The sequence below is a fragment of the Rattus norvegicus genome, chromosome 3 (assembly GCF_036323735.1).
Source record: "Rattus norvegicus strain BN/NHsdMcwi chromosome 3, GRCr8, whole genome shotgun sequence".
In the NCBI taxonomy this organism is placed as follows: domain Eukaryota; kingdom Metazoa; phylum Chordata; class Mammalia; order Rodentia; family Muridae; genus Rattus; species Rattus norvegicus.
In genome coordinates this window covers 165695809-165714836 of record NC_086021.1, presented here as the reverse complement: position 1 = coordinate 165714836, position 19028 = coordinate 165695809, and the positions used below count along the sequence as shown (strand labels likewise).

The following is a 19028-nucleotide window of genomic DNA, read 5'->3' as shown; positions in this document are numbered from 1 at the left end:
CAACAGGAAGAGGAAGCTTATCTTGGATTCTTTGTTTCTGGAATACAAGTCACAGCTAAATACAGGCTAAGACTAGCAGGGAGGATTTGGGGCTCCCTAGGGGAAGGCATGCCTCTGGTGGGCCCTGACCTGACACAGGACCCTTGTGTGAACGAGGCTAGGTCCTGGCCTTTGCTGCTGCCAGCACCTCATTGGCCACCTTTCCCACCTCAGCTCCTCGAGGGTTCAAGTGTCACTTCCTCTTCTCTTGTCACCTAGGAACCTGGTCAAAGCACCTTTCCCACTGTTAAGGATTCACTTGTCACTTTCGACAGAGGCAGTAGTGGGGACTTCGTTTTGGCACAGGCTCGGGAAAGCACTGAAGGCTGCCAATAAACAACTGTTGAATGAGAAAACGAACCTCATTATTGCTACCCCAAAACCTTCAACTTCCAAAAATCAAAATCATTTGTTTGCATGCAGTGTACGCACCAGTCGTCCCAGAACCTGTTTGGGTCCAGGGACTCCACACGTTTTATGTCAGCCTGGCTCACACGGAGCTCCAGGCCAGCCTGGGCCCAGGGAGACCCCCTCTCTCTCTGTGGGTAACAGTACTTGCTATGTAAGCATGAAGACTGAATTCAAATCTCCAGCACCCCCATAAAAGCTGGGTGTGCCTATGCCCTCCTGTTAGCATCAGTGCTGAGGGATGGAAGAGACTCACTGATTGAGCCCCACCCAGACTGGCAATGGGCTCGGCTGGCAAAGGTGCTTACAGCTAATACCTGAGAGTTCAATCCCAGGAATCCACAGGCTGGTCTCAGACCTCCACATGTGCACTTTAATGTGTGTGCACACACCAGTAAATAAGAGACACAAAGAACGAAACAAAAGGAAGGCAGTTTAGCACGGCGAGAAACCCCACTTTCATGGAAATAAGGGGAAAAATAGAACAGGATACCTGATGCCTTCCTCTGGTCTCCACACCCACACCCCCCCCCCCACTGATTTGGCCTAACACATTTTACACACACACACACACACACACACACACACACACACACACACACACAGATTTGGCCTAACACATTACACACACACACACACACAGATTTGGCCTAACACATTACACACACACACACACACACACACACACACACACACACACACAGATTTGGCCTAACACATTACATACACACACACACACACACACACACACACACACACACACACACACACACACTGATTTGGCCTAACACATTAGTATCCAAGGTTCTAAGCACCTCCCTGGTTCAGGGCCCATTTTGGTCCCCACTAGCCTTTCTCTTCAGCTTCCACTCCTCCCACTGTCAGCCGCCTCCTCCAACACTCGTTCCAGTGCTTTCACAAGTGTGCCTATTCCAGATGGAACCTTTCCCTCTCCTGGACTTGCTGTCCTATCAGCCCCTCTGCCCTGTCTCTTCCCTCTGCCTATCAGTTGGAGCACTCAGGGCTTGAGTAGTGTCCATGATTAATTAGTCGTGGTGCTTGTGCACTGGTGGTCCATTGCCTAGCCTACATGCCAGAGAGGCACCACTTGTCAAGTCCACTTCAGAGGGAAGCAAACGGCCTGAAGACCTAAGGAGGCTGAACTGAGCAGCACAGCTCTGCTTTCGTGGGACTGACAGCAGCCTCGCTGCCCTCCCTCGGAGATGCCATAGGTACCAGGGGTTATAACAGCTTGTGTCTAACAGCTAACCCTGGGCCATCACTGAGAGTTCTAGCTTTCCCTGAGGAGGCTATGTAAGCACTCCTTCAGTGTAACTGTCTGCTCCAGCTCAGCCTTGTACTTAATCTCAAAGACCTTGAGAGGAGGGTCTGCTGAACGTCAGCACAGAGACTCATACGTACACCCAGTCACATGCTTGCCTGCATGCCACTTAGCCATGCAGGACCCACATGCCAAGGCAGAAGCCGATTTGCAACACAGTCTCAATGCAGCCAGCATCCTTGACTTGATGGGCAGCATGCAAATCCTCATTCCTTTGAAGTAGGTGACTAGTATATTTCATTTCTACCTTATGTTTCAAGATTTCATCCAGCTTGGTGGTGCCTGCCTGTGACTTACCACGTGGGAAGCAGTCAAAGCCTCTGCTACAACAGCAAGTTCAAAACTAGCTGGGGTTACAGAGAGACTCTCTCGAAAAACCAAAACATTACAACATTTTTCTTTACTATCAGATCAGATGAACGTTTCTACACTACGCTTTTTAAAACCCAAGTGTCCATATTAGCTAAACAGAGAATCAGACACTCAGGGGTGGCTGGGACTCTACCTCCTAAGGATCCGGGGGCCACAGTGCCCCTAGAAGTGAGCTTCTACAAGTGCTTTGCTTCTGGGCTGGGTGAAGCCAAGGCCATTGCTGTCCTCAGGTTACTGGCTCTTGGGGCATGGTGGGGATAGAAGAAAAGGGCCTAGACATTTCAAGGACTGGATGCCAGGAGTCTCGGACATGAAGGAAACCTTAGAGAATGTAGAAGGGACCACCCAGCTTCAGGCTCCACATGGGCAGACAGGGCTGGCCTCACAAACTTCCCCCATTCCCCTTTGGTGGTGCTGCCAGGCCTGACGAGCTCATTCCCTCTTCCACACTCCTTTGTGTACTACAGCAGATGCCACCATTCATCCCAGGTTTCTCTCTCCTTGTCTCCACCTCAAAAGCGGGGAGGGAAGCGAGGGAAGAATTGTATTCAGCAAATCTAGGTTCAGTGACAGATGCCCTTCAGCCACTGTCCTGCTGACGGCCGCCGGCCGCTGTGTGGAAGCACCACCTCCCTTGAGGAATCTCAAGCTAACAACACAGGACTGGCGACACCCTCCCCAGCCCAAGGTGATACCCACTGTGTTAAGGAGGAGTCAAGGCACTACACGAGATGCTCTTCAATCACAGGGTGCCCATAGTGGAGTGTCCCCAACTCATTTTCCCAACGGTCTTTTCTCCATCTGCAGCTGCCCTCACCTGCATCATCCACACTCTGCTGCTCCTTGGATGTTCACCTCCTGTTCTGCACTTCCTGTCCCCCCTTCCATCCTGGCCCCAGAAAGTCTCCAACTCATGGCACATTGTGAGCCCTTTCTACTGCAAAGGTCTCACCTACCCAGCCCCACCCAGGCACTCCAGTATCTGCACCTGCTTTGGGCCTCAGTGTCCACAGAAGCCAACAGGTTGCAGAGGCGAAAGCCACAAAATGTCTGAAGCTGGTCCTGTCCTCAGCTACGAGGGTGATTGAGACCATGCTTTCGCAAGGGCTCCAGCTGTCAGCTGGCCTTCACGGATTCACTCTCAACACTTAATCAGCTCCAGCCACAGACCCCGGGGGCTTTTCATAGTCATTCTGACATAAGTATCTGAAACTCACACTCCCAACAAAGGCAGATAAAGGCAACGCTGCCTTCTCACACTGGCTCTCGTGCAGGCTGCAAGTGCCCTTCTGTGCTCTTTACTGCTTCTCCAGTTTCTTGGTTTGCTGGAGGTGTGCTTAATGGATCCCAAGTATGCTGCAGAAGGGCCCCCCAATGTCCATGGGGGAAGAGGTGTTAGATACACTTCAGTCAGGCATGAATCACGCTGCTCTTGGTCATGACTTCGAAATTAATAAACCAACTTTAAATATTGAATCTTTTGGTGGAAATAAGATTGTGTACTGACTGGGAGAAATTATGGCAACAGGCTTAGAAGAGCCCATATTTCCCATAGGAGTCAAGGTTTGCGATTATGATTCATATGGTATTGACTCAACAATTACCATGAGCCGTAAGCATTGCCTCTGCTGTGTGGCAGCTGATGGGATCCTCAACCAAGACATAAGACAGGCCATGTCTGCTATTGTCCCATTTCACAGAGGGGCACACACAAAGTCCAGAGCCAGGAGAACCTCCCTACATTCTACAGCACTCTGTGAGGGTCATACAGAGGCCACAGCTGACCATCCACAAAAGGGGTGTGATACTCGATGCTCGGAGAGGAGCCAAGGTAATGACATGGGGTGCTCTCCACTACTCATGGGGTCAGCTACTCTTGAAACCATGCTTTCCGAGCAAAAGAGTGTGCCTACTTTCTGGGAGACAAACTTTGGGTGGAGGGCTAGACCCACTGGCAAGGAGCAGAGCAGGGCAGGGCAAAGTACAGCAGGACAGACGCTGAGCAGGGCAAAATGTTAGGTGGTGAAGAGGAGCTAGGAGAGGGGTCTAGAAAAAAATAGAAGGTGGCCTCCTCTCGACAGGGACCTCAACTTCCCAGGGCCGCTCACAGGGTGGGAGGCTCCTTGCTGTCCACAGATTCCCCTGTGAAGTCCCTCAGAGCTGGGCTGTGGTCAGAGGACATTACAGCACATTAGACCACTATCTCAACAGCCGCAGTGTGCTTGGCAGCACCACAGGGAAGTCCAAGGCCATAGTAGACTGAGCTCACAATGAATACGAATCCTCCCCTCCTTCCCATCAGCCTTGCCCTCCCAGAAGTCACCCTGCCCACTCCAGAAGCCTGGGGACTTTCCTTCCCCCACCAGGGAAACTTTGTCCTAAGACAAAAAGCTCACCTTCCAGAGCCCAGGGCTCCTCTCTCCCATCACCTATCTGAGCTCCCACCTCCTGCTCTATCCTTGGCCTGTTCACCTCACTCATCCCCAGCCCTTGACCAGGGACCCCCAGCAAAGTAAGTTGTCTTCCAAAACCCACTTCCACCACAGCATTCAATAAGCAACCTAAGGGGGCAACATTTCCCCCTCGCTCGCCCTGTGCTCAAACCCGTCACCCGGTTTGCCCGGTTTGCTCAGAGCACTCTCGCAGGCAATGTTCTGTGAAGCAGGGTATGTTTATCACCACCACCAGCAGCAGTCCTAAAGCAAGAGGTCCAGTTTCCAAGCTGTAGTAATTAACCATAGCTGTCGTATTGGGCACCAAGCTGTAAACACAAGCTACAGATACTAGTGCAACAGTTCTAACAGATGCCAGCACTCCAGCCCAGCACCAACCTTGCATATGCAACAGCCTGCCCCACCTGTTAAGAGATTGGGGGCGGGGGGAAACTGATGCAGAGTAAGTCCTGGCTTGTCAAATATTGGTTTATGTCAAATATGTTGACATAATTGCCACTAATTTCCCAGGAGTCCTACGTACAAAGTACTACTTGAAAAGAGGCTCAGAAAACCACCTCACTTGTAGAGAGCTGACTGAAGTCAAACTTTGGTGACGGGTCACAAAACCCAGGCTTTTCTTAAACTGTCACAGGCTGAAGCCAGTGTGCAAACCAGACACTGCCAGGCCCTGTACACCTTGATGGCTGGGTTCTCTGCATCATTCTGAATGACCAAGTGCATCCCAGAATAGAAAGGCGGTGTTAACAAGGCTCATTCACTGTGCCTGGGGTGACAGGTGGTGTATCGAGTAACAGAGGCAGAAGCCAAAAACCCTGGGCAGCTGGGAGAGGATGAAAGGAATGGAGGGCTGACTGGGGAACACCAGGGGTTCAATCCAGGTCAGCAGACAACACTCAGACAGCCCTGGGGATAGCGGCGCAGGAAGGAGAGGCCCTCCTCAGAGCCTGCACTGTGATCCTGGGATTGGAATCACAAGTGACACAGTTACACAAGAAAACAGCCTGTGTGAAAAATACCTTAGTGACTCTGGCTGACCACAGACATATGTCAGACTTCACTGCCAGGGAAAGGCCCAGACCAGAGAAAGCTGGCTCTCTGAATGCTAGGCAACACTCAGAAGATTCAGGCATTTCCTGAACAACAGACTTAGTCACCTTGGAGCCTGACAAAAGGGCAATCCGCACAGGGAGAAGTTTCAACTTATCCCATTCCAGGAAGTGCTTGCAGAGGGGACACACAGGGTGTGGGTTAGCGCTATGGAGCATAAGTAGAGCGCTAGTTTCTAGTGAAAAGGTCACTTAGATGAGCAGGTAAAGGTACTGACTTCCAAACCCACTTGGAAACTTACAGCTTGTAGAAGGAGAGAACGAACTCCTGAAAGTTATTTGCGTTATTTGCATTAGTGTACACACGTGCGCGCGCGCACGCACACACACACACACACACACACACACACACACACACACGGGCACACACACTCTCTTTTTAAAAAGTAGCTTTGTGTACAGGCTCACACCTGCAGAGTCCTACTGACACTTAGGAAGGATGCCATCTCTAATATGGCCTTGTAGGCCCAGGGACACACGGAGCAGACTCTGAGGGGTACCGTGGAGGGCAGGAGACAGGTGAAGGAGGAAGAATTGCTTACATGTCTCTCTCTGATGCCCAAAGGTCACAAAGTATAAGGCCCTTAGATTCCCCAGCATAGAAGCCTGTCAGAGAAGAGATGGTAGTTATCCTACCTACCCCTCCTGAGATATATTCCACCATACAGGCTCTAAGTCAAATTGCCTAGAGGCCAGGTATCCCTGGCTAGGCCCAATTTATGGTGGAAGATGAATGGTAACTGAGTATCTGTCACTAAAATGGCTCCAGGGGCCCACCGGCTCTCAGTCCCAGGCTTTCCAGAAACTCTACCGGCCAGAAGTGAAGGGTCACATTTTCCAATTGGCCAGCAGGCTGAGGGTTCAGTCCCTGTCCATGTGCTCGCAGACATGCCCAGCCCACATTGCTGGCACTGCTCTCCAGCGTCCTTTCACCTTCCTCCAACAAATTCTTTTTGCCAAATCACAGCAGTTACAGTTTCAGGTCCTTGGGCGCTGTTCCTGCCTGCACTGCCCTTCTCTGGTGAGGAGGACACCTGAGTGTTCCTCCCCCAGAGTTCTCTTACAGTCTCCCCAGGTTCACCCCGCTCCCCTGCTTGGGTGAGCACAGGTCTCGGCTGCCATTCTAGCTTTGCTGGTCTGTTCGTTTACTGCGCTGCTCCTCCAGACCCTGAGCTTCCTGTAGATGGAAACCCATGTGTTCCTCTGGCTCCGTCCCAGGCCCAGGAACACAGGGAGGCGGAATCTGAGAGAGGTGCACGGTGGGCAGATGGAGGTGCGGGAACAAGGGTCATCTCCATGCTGCTCCCTCACACTGCCATAGCCTTCCTTGTCCGAGCTCCCTTCCTCTGAAATCACAGCACGGTGACAGTTGGGAAGACAGCTTTCAAAAGCCACAGTGTGAGGCCCTAAAACGAAATCTCAGAATCTGACCCCTCAAGATATCTTTTACATTCTTCTTTTATACTGCTAAGGAAAACTGAGGCCCAGAGAAGTTGAGAATTTGTTCAGCATTACACAGCAAGTCATGTTCTATTTGCTAAGTACAAGGCCCATGTTTGTTCTACAAGACCCAACTTCACGGCATCCAGTCTCATTAATAGTGAGCATACCAGCTCGTCGGCAAAACTGACACATCCCAGAGTCTAGAAGAGGTAAGTTTGCCCTCCTCAGGAGCTTTCACAACCCAAGCCGCACCCCAGGGGCACCTCGAGAAGACAGACAGACTGTACCTGGACAGCTTCTACCCGTCTAGGAGGCGCTCTGCCAACACTGTCCCTAGGCTTTTGGTTGTCCTGCTAGACTCTTCTACTCTCACAAAGAGACCTGTGACATCACTTGCCTCTTGAACTGTCCCTTCCCCTCCTAGGACTGACACCTATGTGGAAAAACAGGAGAATGCCCAAGTTAGGGGTGGCCTAAGTCCCACTGGACATGCTACATCTAGGGGACTGGTGTTTTCATGTGTTGAGAAGGACCCTAAAGCTGTGTCCCTGCACAGTGGGAAGGCCATGACTGATGCTGCCTGTCTTGGGTCCAATATGAAGAACAATTTCCAAGCCTAAGGATCTGCTGTCCCTTGAGAAGACAATCACAGTGGAAATAACTTAGGATACTACTCTATGACACAGCGCCATCGTCCTTGGTCACCTACCAGAACCTTTATCCTGACCCCTATCCTTCCGTCTACAGGACCAACCCAGGAGCTTCTAAGGCAATGTCTCACATGCAGTAAAACAGTAAAACAGCTCATTGCTCCTCAGACCAGATTTTCAAAAAATTGGCCAATAAAAAAAAAATGCTGGAGAGCTAATTCACAGAGCAAGCATGGCTGGGTTTCTGCCACATTGCAGTTATATGTTACAAGGCTCAGGCCAGTCATCTTACTTGTAGTCTTCACTACTTCCAGAAAGGAGAAACCGAGCCCTGGTTACTTTGTATCCAACATATCTGGACACTGAGCTAAATCTTTAAGGATGAAAAGAGAAAGCCACCATCTTGTCCCAGTAATTCTGGGAAGTATTGTCCCTTCCCAAAGGAAGTCTTGGTGAAAATAAAGGGACAGACATGGCTCAGATCCTACTGCAAGTGACTAAGTGAGAGTCCCTTCCACAAAGGGTGGGGTTTCCATGGACTCTGGAGAGGGTACTCTTCCAGGAGAGCAGAGGTCCTTTACCAGTGTTGCTGGAGCCCCGGCACAGACACGAATAACTCCGCAGGGTACAAGAAGATTTAGTTGCCATCACAGGAGCTAATTATTCACAGACCCCCGTGAGCCCCCACGTTTCAAAGAGTTCCATCTTAAAATGGGTTCCTAGATGAGGCCCCCAGACTGGTCAGATCAGACACAGATGGCAGGCAAGGGCAGCAGGGAGTGGTTCTATGTAGTTTCACTTTGGGATGATGTGATGCTCTGGAGACAGATGTAGGGAGGAGTGTGAACAATGAAAATATACTTAATGTCCCCAGGCTGCTAGTCAATTTAATAATTTCTGAGGAATGAGCTAGTGGGTGGTACACTGAGGGGCTCGTTCCTACCACGAGCCCCACTTAGCAATTACCACGTCCACCCCACATCCAAAGTCAGAGAAATACAGATTTAAAACTCTAGGCCTGACTCTGTAATTCGGCTTGTTACTTCTTGTTACTTACTTTTTCTTCCTCTGTTGACTTTGGAAACTGAGGTCTTACTAAGTCTCCCAGCCGCTGCCTTCCTGGTGATGGGCTGACAGGTATCAATGTCCTCACACACATCTCCGACCTGAGTGAGATGTGTTTAGGAACAGGTGCTGGTTTGTAATATGCCTATCTTTCCAGAAATTTAGCAAACAGAAAAATGAATTCAAATAGGAGATAAAGCTTGGAGGTGTACAGGGGCAGTGATATTTCTATTAGTATCACAGGACTCTCAGAAGCAGCTAGACAGCAACATGTCTAGAGATTAAAACAAAACTTCAAAAAAAAACCAATATATTACAGATCTACTTGTGATACAGGAAACAGAAAAAGATTATCCTGACCTTACTGCTGTAACACAGTTGCTTTTTTTTTTTGGAGCTGGGGACCGAACCCAGGGCCTTGCGCTTGCTAGGCAAACGCTCTACCACTGAGCTAAATCCCCAACCCCACACAGTTGCTTTTTAAAAAGGCATTTATTTGTGTGGCCATGCCAGGGGGAAGTCAGAAACCAATTCTCTGGAGTTGACCCTCCTTCACTTTTCAATGGATCCCAGGAATCAAACTCAGGCCATAAGGCTTGACAGTACCCTCATCCTTGCAGCCATCTTGCCAGCCTTCATACTCTTTTACCTAAACTTTTAAAATGTTCATTTGGGGATGGCAACTTTGCCCCCTCCCTCCCCTCAAAAAAGAAATAAAAGTAACAGAAACAAGAAACATTCTTGTTTCTTAAACAAAGGCGGCAGTGTGGTTAGACCAAAAGCGCCATGAATCAGGACTTCAACTCTTGACTGTGCTGTGTGAGTTTGGGCAAGTCACCTACCTCTCTGTTCCTTCATCAGTGAAAGCAGCACCTGCCTCCCTCAGCAATAGGATACGATGAAGTGTGCAGTGCATTAAAGAAAGTTAGCAATAATTTGGGACTGGTGAAGAAAAGTTAGTGACTTATGAAAAACAGTAGGTATTTGTGATTTTTTTTTAAAGGTAGTCTAGGGCTTGCTATGTAAACCACAATGGCCTTGAACTTGAAAGCTTCTTGCGCCCCTGGCTCCTCTGGATGGAGTGCTGAGATCACAGGAGTACAATTCCATTCCTGGTCTGAAGTTCTGAGGTAACCTGTCTTTATCGGACTAGTAATACTTCAGGATCCTTGGCTCTCCAGGGAGCTAAAAAAGGTGCTCACTTCAGGGCTAACCAGGTTTACTCTCCCATCTAAATGTGCCCAGACCTTCTGGAAATTAGCAAATACAGCCCTCCAGGGTCTTAATTGGGGCTGCTCCCCATCCTCCCTACTTCCAGTGATGTCCTCTAAGCCTCCCAAGTAGGTCCCTCTCTGCACTTGGCTGCCTCCTTCTGCCTTTTAACACAATCACATGGTATCTTGTCTATCTGTTACCTGCTTGGGCAGTCTCCAAGCTGGATGGAAGTCAGCTGGTTCTGTCTTCCCTGCCTCTTTGCTCAGCCTCTGGTACTCAACACATGACTGTTTGGAAAGGTTATGGAGGGGAGCCGAGGGCTGACTAACTGCCCTCCTCTTGGACTGCTCCCACTCTTATCACATGAGCTCTCTCCTTTGAGGAAGCTGTTGGGTAAAGGGTAGTTTAATCCTGTTTCTACTGGGTGCTGTCAAACAAGCCCCACCCCTTGGCACAGGTAGCACAGGTAGCAGACACCTCCTGACTATGACCACACCTCTGTGCAGAGCAACAGCCACGTCATGAAGCGTGGGAAGCCTGGGAAGGCAGAAGGTTCCAGGAGAGTCTGGAACTATTCAATCTGCTTCCAACATACGCATAACAGGCTCTCAGCCACAGCTTACAGAAAACTGCCCAGATGAGCACTCTGTGGAGACAAGGCCCAGCTCTCAATGCCAGGCAAATACCTGTGCAGGGCAGATCTCTCCAGCTCAGCCAATCCTGACCTCTGCAGAAGCTGCCCTTGCCTCTCAAAAATTCTGTTTATTTGAGCCTACCAGTTTGTGGGGAATGAAAGTCCTTCTCCTTGAGTTCTTCAGATCCCCAACCAGAGCCTTGTGTTGTAAACAGACAGCTAATGGCTGCCCTCCAAATAGCCCACAGTCCAGCTACACCTCTGGGGGTGGGGTTTGGAGTGGGGGATGGAGTCAGTGTTTTGAGTAATAGTATAGTCTCTGCACTGGGCCTCCTTAAACGCCTCTCTTACCTTCAGGGTGAGACTAACCAGGTGATAGGAACCACTATATTTGTAAGTGAGAACCTGAGAGCTCTAGGTGACAGGATTCCAGGTGTTTGAGTCCAAATAGCACGACTCTGAGCTGCAGGTCTGTCTGAACCTAGGGGTATGGGCTCATCAGTGTGCCACTTTTCTATGATACAGGGGTGTAGCCCTTCTTCAGAGCGCTTCCTAACACTTCCTAAGGTACCCTTAGGGAGTAGAGTTCATCCCAGAAAACAGAGTTAGATACTCTTGCTAGCTTTCCTAAAATGCAGATCCACTGTATGGATAGAAGACGTACAGAGATGGAGGGACCCACCCCTGCAGAGAAACAGACGCCCTGTGCGCTTCTGAGCACGGAAGACCTAGCCTGAAGCCGAAGGTACCTATTACCCCGAGACTTAAAGAGGTGAGAGGATAAACTGAACAGAGCAAAGGGGCTTTCAGGCAAGCTGGGTACTCAGAAGAAACTGCTTCAAGGCAGAGGCTGGTATTTGGTCTTACCTTTAGGGAAAGTGAGCAGCTCTGCGAAAGGTAAATTCGGAGGCCCTGGTTTCTTTCCCAGGGCCAGTTCTGTTCCGCCCAGCCCCAGAAGAATGGGGTGTTTAAAAGGCAGTAGCTTCCCACCTGGGGGGCCTGATGCTGGGACCACACCCGAGTGAACTGACTTTACCAGGGAACCCGTCCTACTGGCCCAGTCCCAGACTGCCTAGCCAGGGCGCCACTGTCTATTGCCTGGCGCCTCTCCCCACTGGGCCCCACCCACGAGCCAGACCTCTGGAACACGGGTGGGACCCTTCAGGGATGAGGCACACCATACCGTTCTAGTGAGGTCTGAGGCTCCCCTAGACCTTCCCAGTCAGGCAGGGCTTGAGGTGGCTGCTTCCTGCTTTAAGTTTGGGTTTTAAACCCAAAGTGAAACTAAAAGGAACACGGGGAAAGCCGATAAGGCCGAGGGGACACAATCCCCCAGCTTCCGCCCCTTAAGGGTTTAAGATTCTCCAGGCCAGTCTTCTGAACAATCAAATGTGGGAGGAGCTCTACTTCCTCAGATTGGGGGGTGGAAGGCGGGGGTGGGGATAGGTTGAAAAGAAGCTGCAGAGATGAGCTATCAGGGGACCCACCTCAGAGGTAGCACAAAGACAGCCTTGTGGTCTCCCTGACTCCCTCTCCTCATCTGATATCTAAGCGCCTTTGTTCCACAAGTACAGTGGAGATCCCAGCAACCTGGGACAGAACAAATTCAGGAAGCTCAGCACAGTCTGCCCTGTAGCACAGAAGGAAAACACCAGCAAGGGGTGCTCTGAAGCGGTTGGATGGTAGGCTGACTAGCTGTTTGCTGAGCCTGACTGCGGCCCAACCAGGGCTAGCACCAACTCTGGGATCCCCAATGGCTGGGACTGCTGCACTCTTAGCCTTTTCACTCTATTCCCTATGGGCTGTTTCACCAGATCTTCCCGGTAACCCAGGAACAAGTGAAAAGCAGACACTCAGAGGGGGTGGGGGTGGGTACAGTGACCAAGCCTGCAAGGGGAAGTGTCTGAAGGAGCTTATGTGACCTGATGTTGCCAGGACACAGGGAGACAAGATTTCTGGTGGGCAAGGGTTCTTCCTGGAACCAACAGTCCCCAAGGTGCCCACAACAGAGTCTTCCCTCCCTCCCTCCCTCCAATATTGGCTCTGGTCCTCTGCTGCCCCACCTCAAATTTCCTCCATTGTTTACTTCCTTCCGACAGGCCTAGTGAAAGGTGACTCCTTGGGTGAGAACAGCTGAGTGACACTGGCCAACTTCTTCCCCTCTCTGGGCCTTACTCCTAGAGTCCTGTGCAGGACTAGAAGAGCGCAGGCTGGTTGCTTTGGGACAGTCTCACTATATAACCCTGGCTGTCCTAGAACTCACTTTGTAGACCAGGCTAGCCTCCAGAGATCTACCTGCCTCTGCTTCTTGAATTCTCTAGAATTAAAGACATGCACCATGATGGCAAGAGTGGTTCTTAAAAAAAAAAAAAAAAAGAAAGAAAAGAAAGAAAAAGAATGTGAACCCCACTTGTGGAGTACTTTACAAATGTGAACATTTTTAGCCAGGTGTGGTGGTGTACACTTGTAATCTGAGTGCTTGAAAGCCTAAAATGGAAGGATGAAGAGTTCAAGGGCTAGCCTGAGTTGCATTTTAACTACCAAAAAAAAAAAAAAAAGCAAAAATCTGTGTTTGAAAAAGTTGGCAATTTGTTGAAAAAGATGGCAATTTAGAAATATCTGGGGAAAAAATATAAGTGTACAGACTCTCAGAAACAGCTTGACTTTTAGAAGGGAGTTCCTCCCAGGAGGGGTTGGGGAAGCCAAGTCAGGCTTGCTGGAGAAGGCAAGGCCCTTTCACTCACCATGTGTTTGTAACAAGTCCCTTTCCCCATAGGTTTGTTTTCTACTCACGGGAATTGAGGGGGTGGACTACAGTGCTTCCTGGACTTGGTACCCTAGGACCAGCCTTTATCTCCTCTCATTTAATATTAAAGGAGGTAGGAGGGTCCCCAGCTCTGCACATGGCCACAGGGCTCCACACCTGTGCCTACTGTAATCAAATATTTGGAGGTTGAAGAAAAGTCAGATCAAGAACTTAGGGAGAGCTCTCTGTCTTTGGGTGACTTCCCTTTAATGAGCACTAGCAGATGGCCTTCTGGGAGATACCCTTCCTCACTGTCCCATTAATAATTTAGCAAACCTTTTATTCTCTCTTTTCATTTTTGATGATTAGTTTGCAGAAACTTGTCCCTTGACTAGCTTTAATGTCGCATAGGCTGCAACTCTGGAGCCCTGGGTTCAAGTCAGAGGGGTCTTCAGTGACAGAGCCTGGGGCCACAGTTCTGAGGTAGGTCCTACTACATTCTGATGCCGCCATACTCTAGAATTTAAGTCTCCAGGGAAGCTTTGCCTGCCAGTGTATCCCTGGTGCTGGCTCACTGCCAGACACACAGTAACACTTGATTAAAAACTTGCTGAATAAATGAGCAGCTCACAGTCACCTTGGTCAAGCTACTCTCTGTGACTGAACCTCAGTTTCCTCCTCTGGAATAAACAGATACAACTGTAAAGGCTCTACCGGGTCATATAAGGGTCTGTTGGCAGAACAGTGGATACAAGTTTTGCACAGCAGAACAGGCTAGATAAATATCAAAGATCCAGAAGCAACCTTCTGCAAAGAAAGTGGACTGAGCACACACGAACTCTGAAAGTTTCTGTGAGAGCACCTGACAAACAGCAATCTAGTAAACTTACAACACCTCAATGGGACAGCACGGTCACTCTAGCCCGCTGTCTTAAGTGATGTTTCTCAGGCTGTCTGTCGCAGAGAACTGTGAAAAACTTCTGTAAACAACCTCTGTTAAGATTTTGGGATGAAGCCAAGGGGTGGTGGTGCACTCCTTTAATCCCAGCACTCGGGGCAGAGGCAGGTGGATCTCTGTGAAATCGAGGCCTGCCTGGTCTACAGAATGAATTCCTGCACAGCCAAGGCTATGCACAAAGAAACCCTGTCTCAAAAAACCGAAACAAACAAATAAAAAAAGGTGTGAAGACATGGCTGCCGTCATACCCAGCATACAGTCGGCACATGGATGCTGAGTGTTTACTGGTGACAAAGGAAGGCTTACAGGGATGGGGTTGCATGGGGTTGTTTTGCCTTATGAGCAAGTTCAATGCTGGGAGGTAGGTGGGGTGGGGGTGCTGACACCAAGAGAATAAGGGTACCTTCTGGTCAGGTCATCAACCTTCTGGCTACATGACAGGAACCAACACTGATGCTTTCTACAGGGGCCATTTGGTAAGAACCGATCTCTCTCCTACCGTCCCTGACCTGAAGCCTAGGAATTTGGACCTGGGCTCTAGCATCTGGTTGCTTTGTGTGAAGTACCTCATGACCTGTCTCTTCCTAGCTTCTGAGTGACTGACTCCTCTGGCTGGGATTTCCAAGGGGTCCAGACATGGAGCACACGTGTAGCAGAGCTCTGGGGGCTCCTAAAAGGTGTAAGGATCCTCTAACTTTATGGAGATTCTAAGCCGGTACCCAATCCTGACATCAAGGATTGTCAGAAAGCAGCTTTTGTGACAATTTTCCTTTTCTTTTGTTAAATACAGGGTTTTACTCTGGCTGGCCTGGAACTCGCTATGCAGAGCGAGCTGAGCTTAGTGACTACCGTTCCCTTTGTTCAGGGGGCAAGCAGCTCAGTCAGATCCTTTGTCCCCTCAAGGCACAGATTTCCTTTCTAAGTAGCAGGGGAAGAGCCAAGGCTTGAAGTCTGCCAGCCTTGACTCGGAGCCACACTCCCCTTATCTGTAGGACGGGATTCGATAAGTCCACCTGCCTCTGGCTTGCTGTACGAATTTCATGAGGCTGCCAATGGAGGCGCTGGCTCGGAGCCTGCTCCAAGGCAGGTGCAGCAGGAGCATGCTCAGAGTGCTACTTCCTTCTCCAAATTCCAAGCACACATCCTCCCCCAGGATCTGGAGTCTCCTCAGGAGCACAGCCTGTTATTCTATCGATGCTTCCCATGAGCCCCGCCCTGACCTCTCCCTCGGGCCTCCTCCCAGTCGTCATTTTCACTCATTCCTAGTGGATTCCTAGCCTGAATCAACATCTTTAAAGAGTCCCCCAGTTGCATTATCCCAGTATCCGCAAAAGCAGCTGTACCCTACAGAAGTTCAGTGCAACCTACAACTGCCTGGTCCCCCTCAGACTTTCAGTCAGTCCCGAGGCATCAGCAAAACCAGCAAGCACACTCAGTTCTCCAAACTCGCACTTAACTTCCAGCCCCACCCTCTGCCTGAACAAGTCATTCTCTAGAGTGCCAGCCCCACCCTCTGCCTCTGCCAATTCAACCCCCTCAAAGGGCTCTTACTCCTCCTGTTCACACTCACTTCTTCCTTCTCAGACAATGCCTTTCCTCAGCAGCCACTTAATTACAGACTGTCACACAGTCTCTCATAATTGTAGGCCTTGTCTCTCATCAGACCCCAAGTTCCCAGGAGCAGAGGACTTGCCTGTCTGTTCTTCCCGTCTCACTCCAAGAGAGCCAGCCCAGGCTGAGAGGGCAGGCCCCTGGAAAGGGAGGGTTTCCCATCACACAAGTCAGCTCCTAGCTCATCCCAGCCCAACCACCTGGGAGCTCTTTGCTCATCTTCAAACTAGGCCAGTCACTGCGGGTGAAAAGAGGTCTGGGGGAGATAAGCCACAGCGTCAGCCTTGTTCTGGGACCCTCGTCTTTCTTACTCTCCAAGCTTGCTTCCTTACTAAAGTTGCAATAAACAACCATCTTTTAGCTCTAGATTTGGTTTTATTGCCTTTAAAGCAGCCCTGGCTTCCAGAAACGGATAGGGAAGAAAGCAGCCACTTGCAGCCCAGGCTGAGTCAGGAAAGGCAGCCGCAGCCAGCACTGAGAAACCTGGGAACTTGAGTGGCCTTCACACTGCACACCTCTCCTGCACCTCATTAAATTGCTGCTGACTGGATTCCACTGCTGCTCAGGGGTTCCACTCCACAGCCATGAGCCTAGCCTGCCCTGCCCTGAGTGAGGGCTCAGCTAGGAAGGGAGACATGCTAGTACAAATAACCAGGCTTGCTCCAAACAAGGCTGCTAGTAGCATATCGCTTCTCGAGGAAGCACGCAACCTAGGCAGGCATTTCCATCCAACTCTGGCAGGAAGAAAACCAAAGCACAGAGAACGGTCCAGGGTCCAACCACAGGAATAGATAGTCGATCACTAACTGTGGGCTACTCCCACTTCAGCTTTTCTCAGAGTGCTGCCAACAGGCTTTCAGCTTCAGACTCCTTGACAGGATTCACTCCTGCACCACACCTGATAAAAGAGGATCTCTAGGGAGAGAGCTCAGGAAACTGAAATTTCTAAATATAAAGAATCAAAATGTGATATATGAGGAAGCAGGGACGATGAAGTGACTGGCTAGACTCACACTTTAGGCAAGTATATGAACGTAGAACTGTGCTTACAGATGGGGCCAGTGTAGAGAACCTGAAGGAGTAGCAGTCTGTACTACAGAGGAACAGCGAGGCACTAGTATTGGTTTAGCCAGGCAAGAGCTTCTCGGTGTGGAGCCCTGGGCAGTTACGACTGAGAGCCTTCTGCCAAGAGCCAGGAAATACTCCCAAGTCCACCGGAGCTTCTGGGAAGAAAACTTTTAGGCATGTGGCATCTACATCAGGCAATGGCCCTCAGGGAGTGTCTGGTTGCTATTCAGGATGAAAAGCCAGAGAAGGTGATGACTCAAGTTCCCGCCCCACCTCAAGCCTTTAAATGTGAGATGAGCTCAGAGACTGGGGAAATGTCAAACAAACCCAACCAGAACAGGTGACAGAACAGGCACTGAGTGACAGGCTACCAGACAGAAGCAGCAACCTTTGAAGTAATGCTGCAGGGAAAAGAAGCAGAGAGACTGGAGAATGCCCGGACACTGCCATGCTGCGAGACTCAGAGTGGGTCCACGTCCCTCTGTGGGCCCCTTACTCTGCGTTCTCTTGTGAAATGGAGAATCTCGATGGCTTCTGACTGAATTACATGATGCCTCACCTGGCCCTGGGGATGCCACTTCTATTACTACTGCTTACATACAGTTCAAGGTACATTCCTACGTCCCCTGTTACCTGAATCGCAACCACAAGGGTGAGGGAAGAAGCTGGCACTGTCTTGTTCCCACAAAGAAAAATCTGACCAGTTAGTATGAGGTGGGAAAAGCTCACATTTATTGAGGGCCTACTGTGTACAGGCTTTTTATTTATATATGTATAATCTTGTTTAATTGTCTCCACAATCCTATGGCATAAATGACTTTTTCAGAGTCCAGATGAGGAAACTGTAGGTCAAAGAAAGCACAGGTATCGAATGCTGAGACTGATCAGAACCAAGTCTGAAGAGCTTTAAAACCCACATTATTCTGCACCCGTATAGGAAAGCGCCTGGTCGCGTCTGGTATGCTGACTCAGCTCAAACACTGCCTCTTCTGGGAAACCTCTCCAACCCACGCACGACCTCGCCCATAAAAGCCCCCAGCTGTCCTGAGTATACAGCTGACAGCACGCATCGAATCCCCCTCCTCGCTCTGACCAGGCATACTTATAAATGGCAAGGCACAGGGGCGCACAGGTGGCCTCAATCTCAAATGTCAGCTACAAAGATCCAAGAGATAGAAACACCCAACACCCCCATTCTTCAGAGGGAAAAGCAGGAGACCAACTGTCTGAAGTCACATGGCAGTTTAGCACCAGAACTGGGGACAAAACCTTGGCATTTTGCCTTGCAACTTTAAACAATCAGTCTTAGGCTAAGACTTGTTATTCTAATTCAAGTTAGGAGGCTGACACTAAAGGGACAGTCGCTGCCTAAGATTTGAGGACTAGAATCCTGACTTCTCCACTTCTGGCCCAGGTATCATGCCCCTTTAACCTCCCGAATGCAGGCAATCCATGGATTTTGCCTATTGCAAGGCACACACAGAAAAAGATCTGTGGGTGTTAGAGGTCGTTTTTACACACCAGGGGCAGGCTATCCCAGCAAGGCAGTGACTAAAGACATGGCCATGAGACCGGACCCAGGAGTTCAAGCCTCCATGGGTCCTCCTGGCCCTTCTTGACTTCCACCTTATCTGAAAGATGCAGGGACTAGGATATCTGGTCTCACTCCCTGTTTGAAAGTTCTAGAACATCCTAGAGCCCTTGATAGCAGATCCCAGCTCTCAGCGGAATCTTTCAACTGGGACCTTTGTGCTCCACACAGAGAAAAGCAGCCGTGGCTCACCAGGTACTGGGTGACTTTGTTTCCAGGTGTTATAAATGGCAGACAGAAAATCCAAATGTTCCCCAGCACAGGCACCTCTCTGGGCGTATATACCCACTTATTTTTACACGCTGAGGAGACGCACGATGGCAC

General features: G+C 49.9%; 1 protein-coding gene across 10 annotated transcripts in view; it reads right to left on the bottom strand.

Annotated features, from left to right (window-relative positions):
• The window catches only part of Dlgap4 (DLG associated protein 4), a 147598-nt gene that overhangs the window by 17032 nt on the left and 111538 nt on the right, over positions 1-19028 (bottom strand). The window contains exon 1 of one of the 10 annotated variants that reach the window (XM_039104404.2): positions 6266-18823. The exons of 8 other annotated variants lie outside the window; for them this stretch is intronic. In XM_039104404.2, the coding sequence (XP_038960332.1) occupies positions 6266-6323 (58 nt within the window). In that variant the 5' untranslated portion in view covers positions 6324-18823. Of the gene's footprint in view, positions 1-208; positions 940-6265; positions 18824-19028 lie in introns of those variants that run through there. One more of the 10 variants, XM_039104407.1, reaches the window with a different exon arrangement.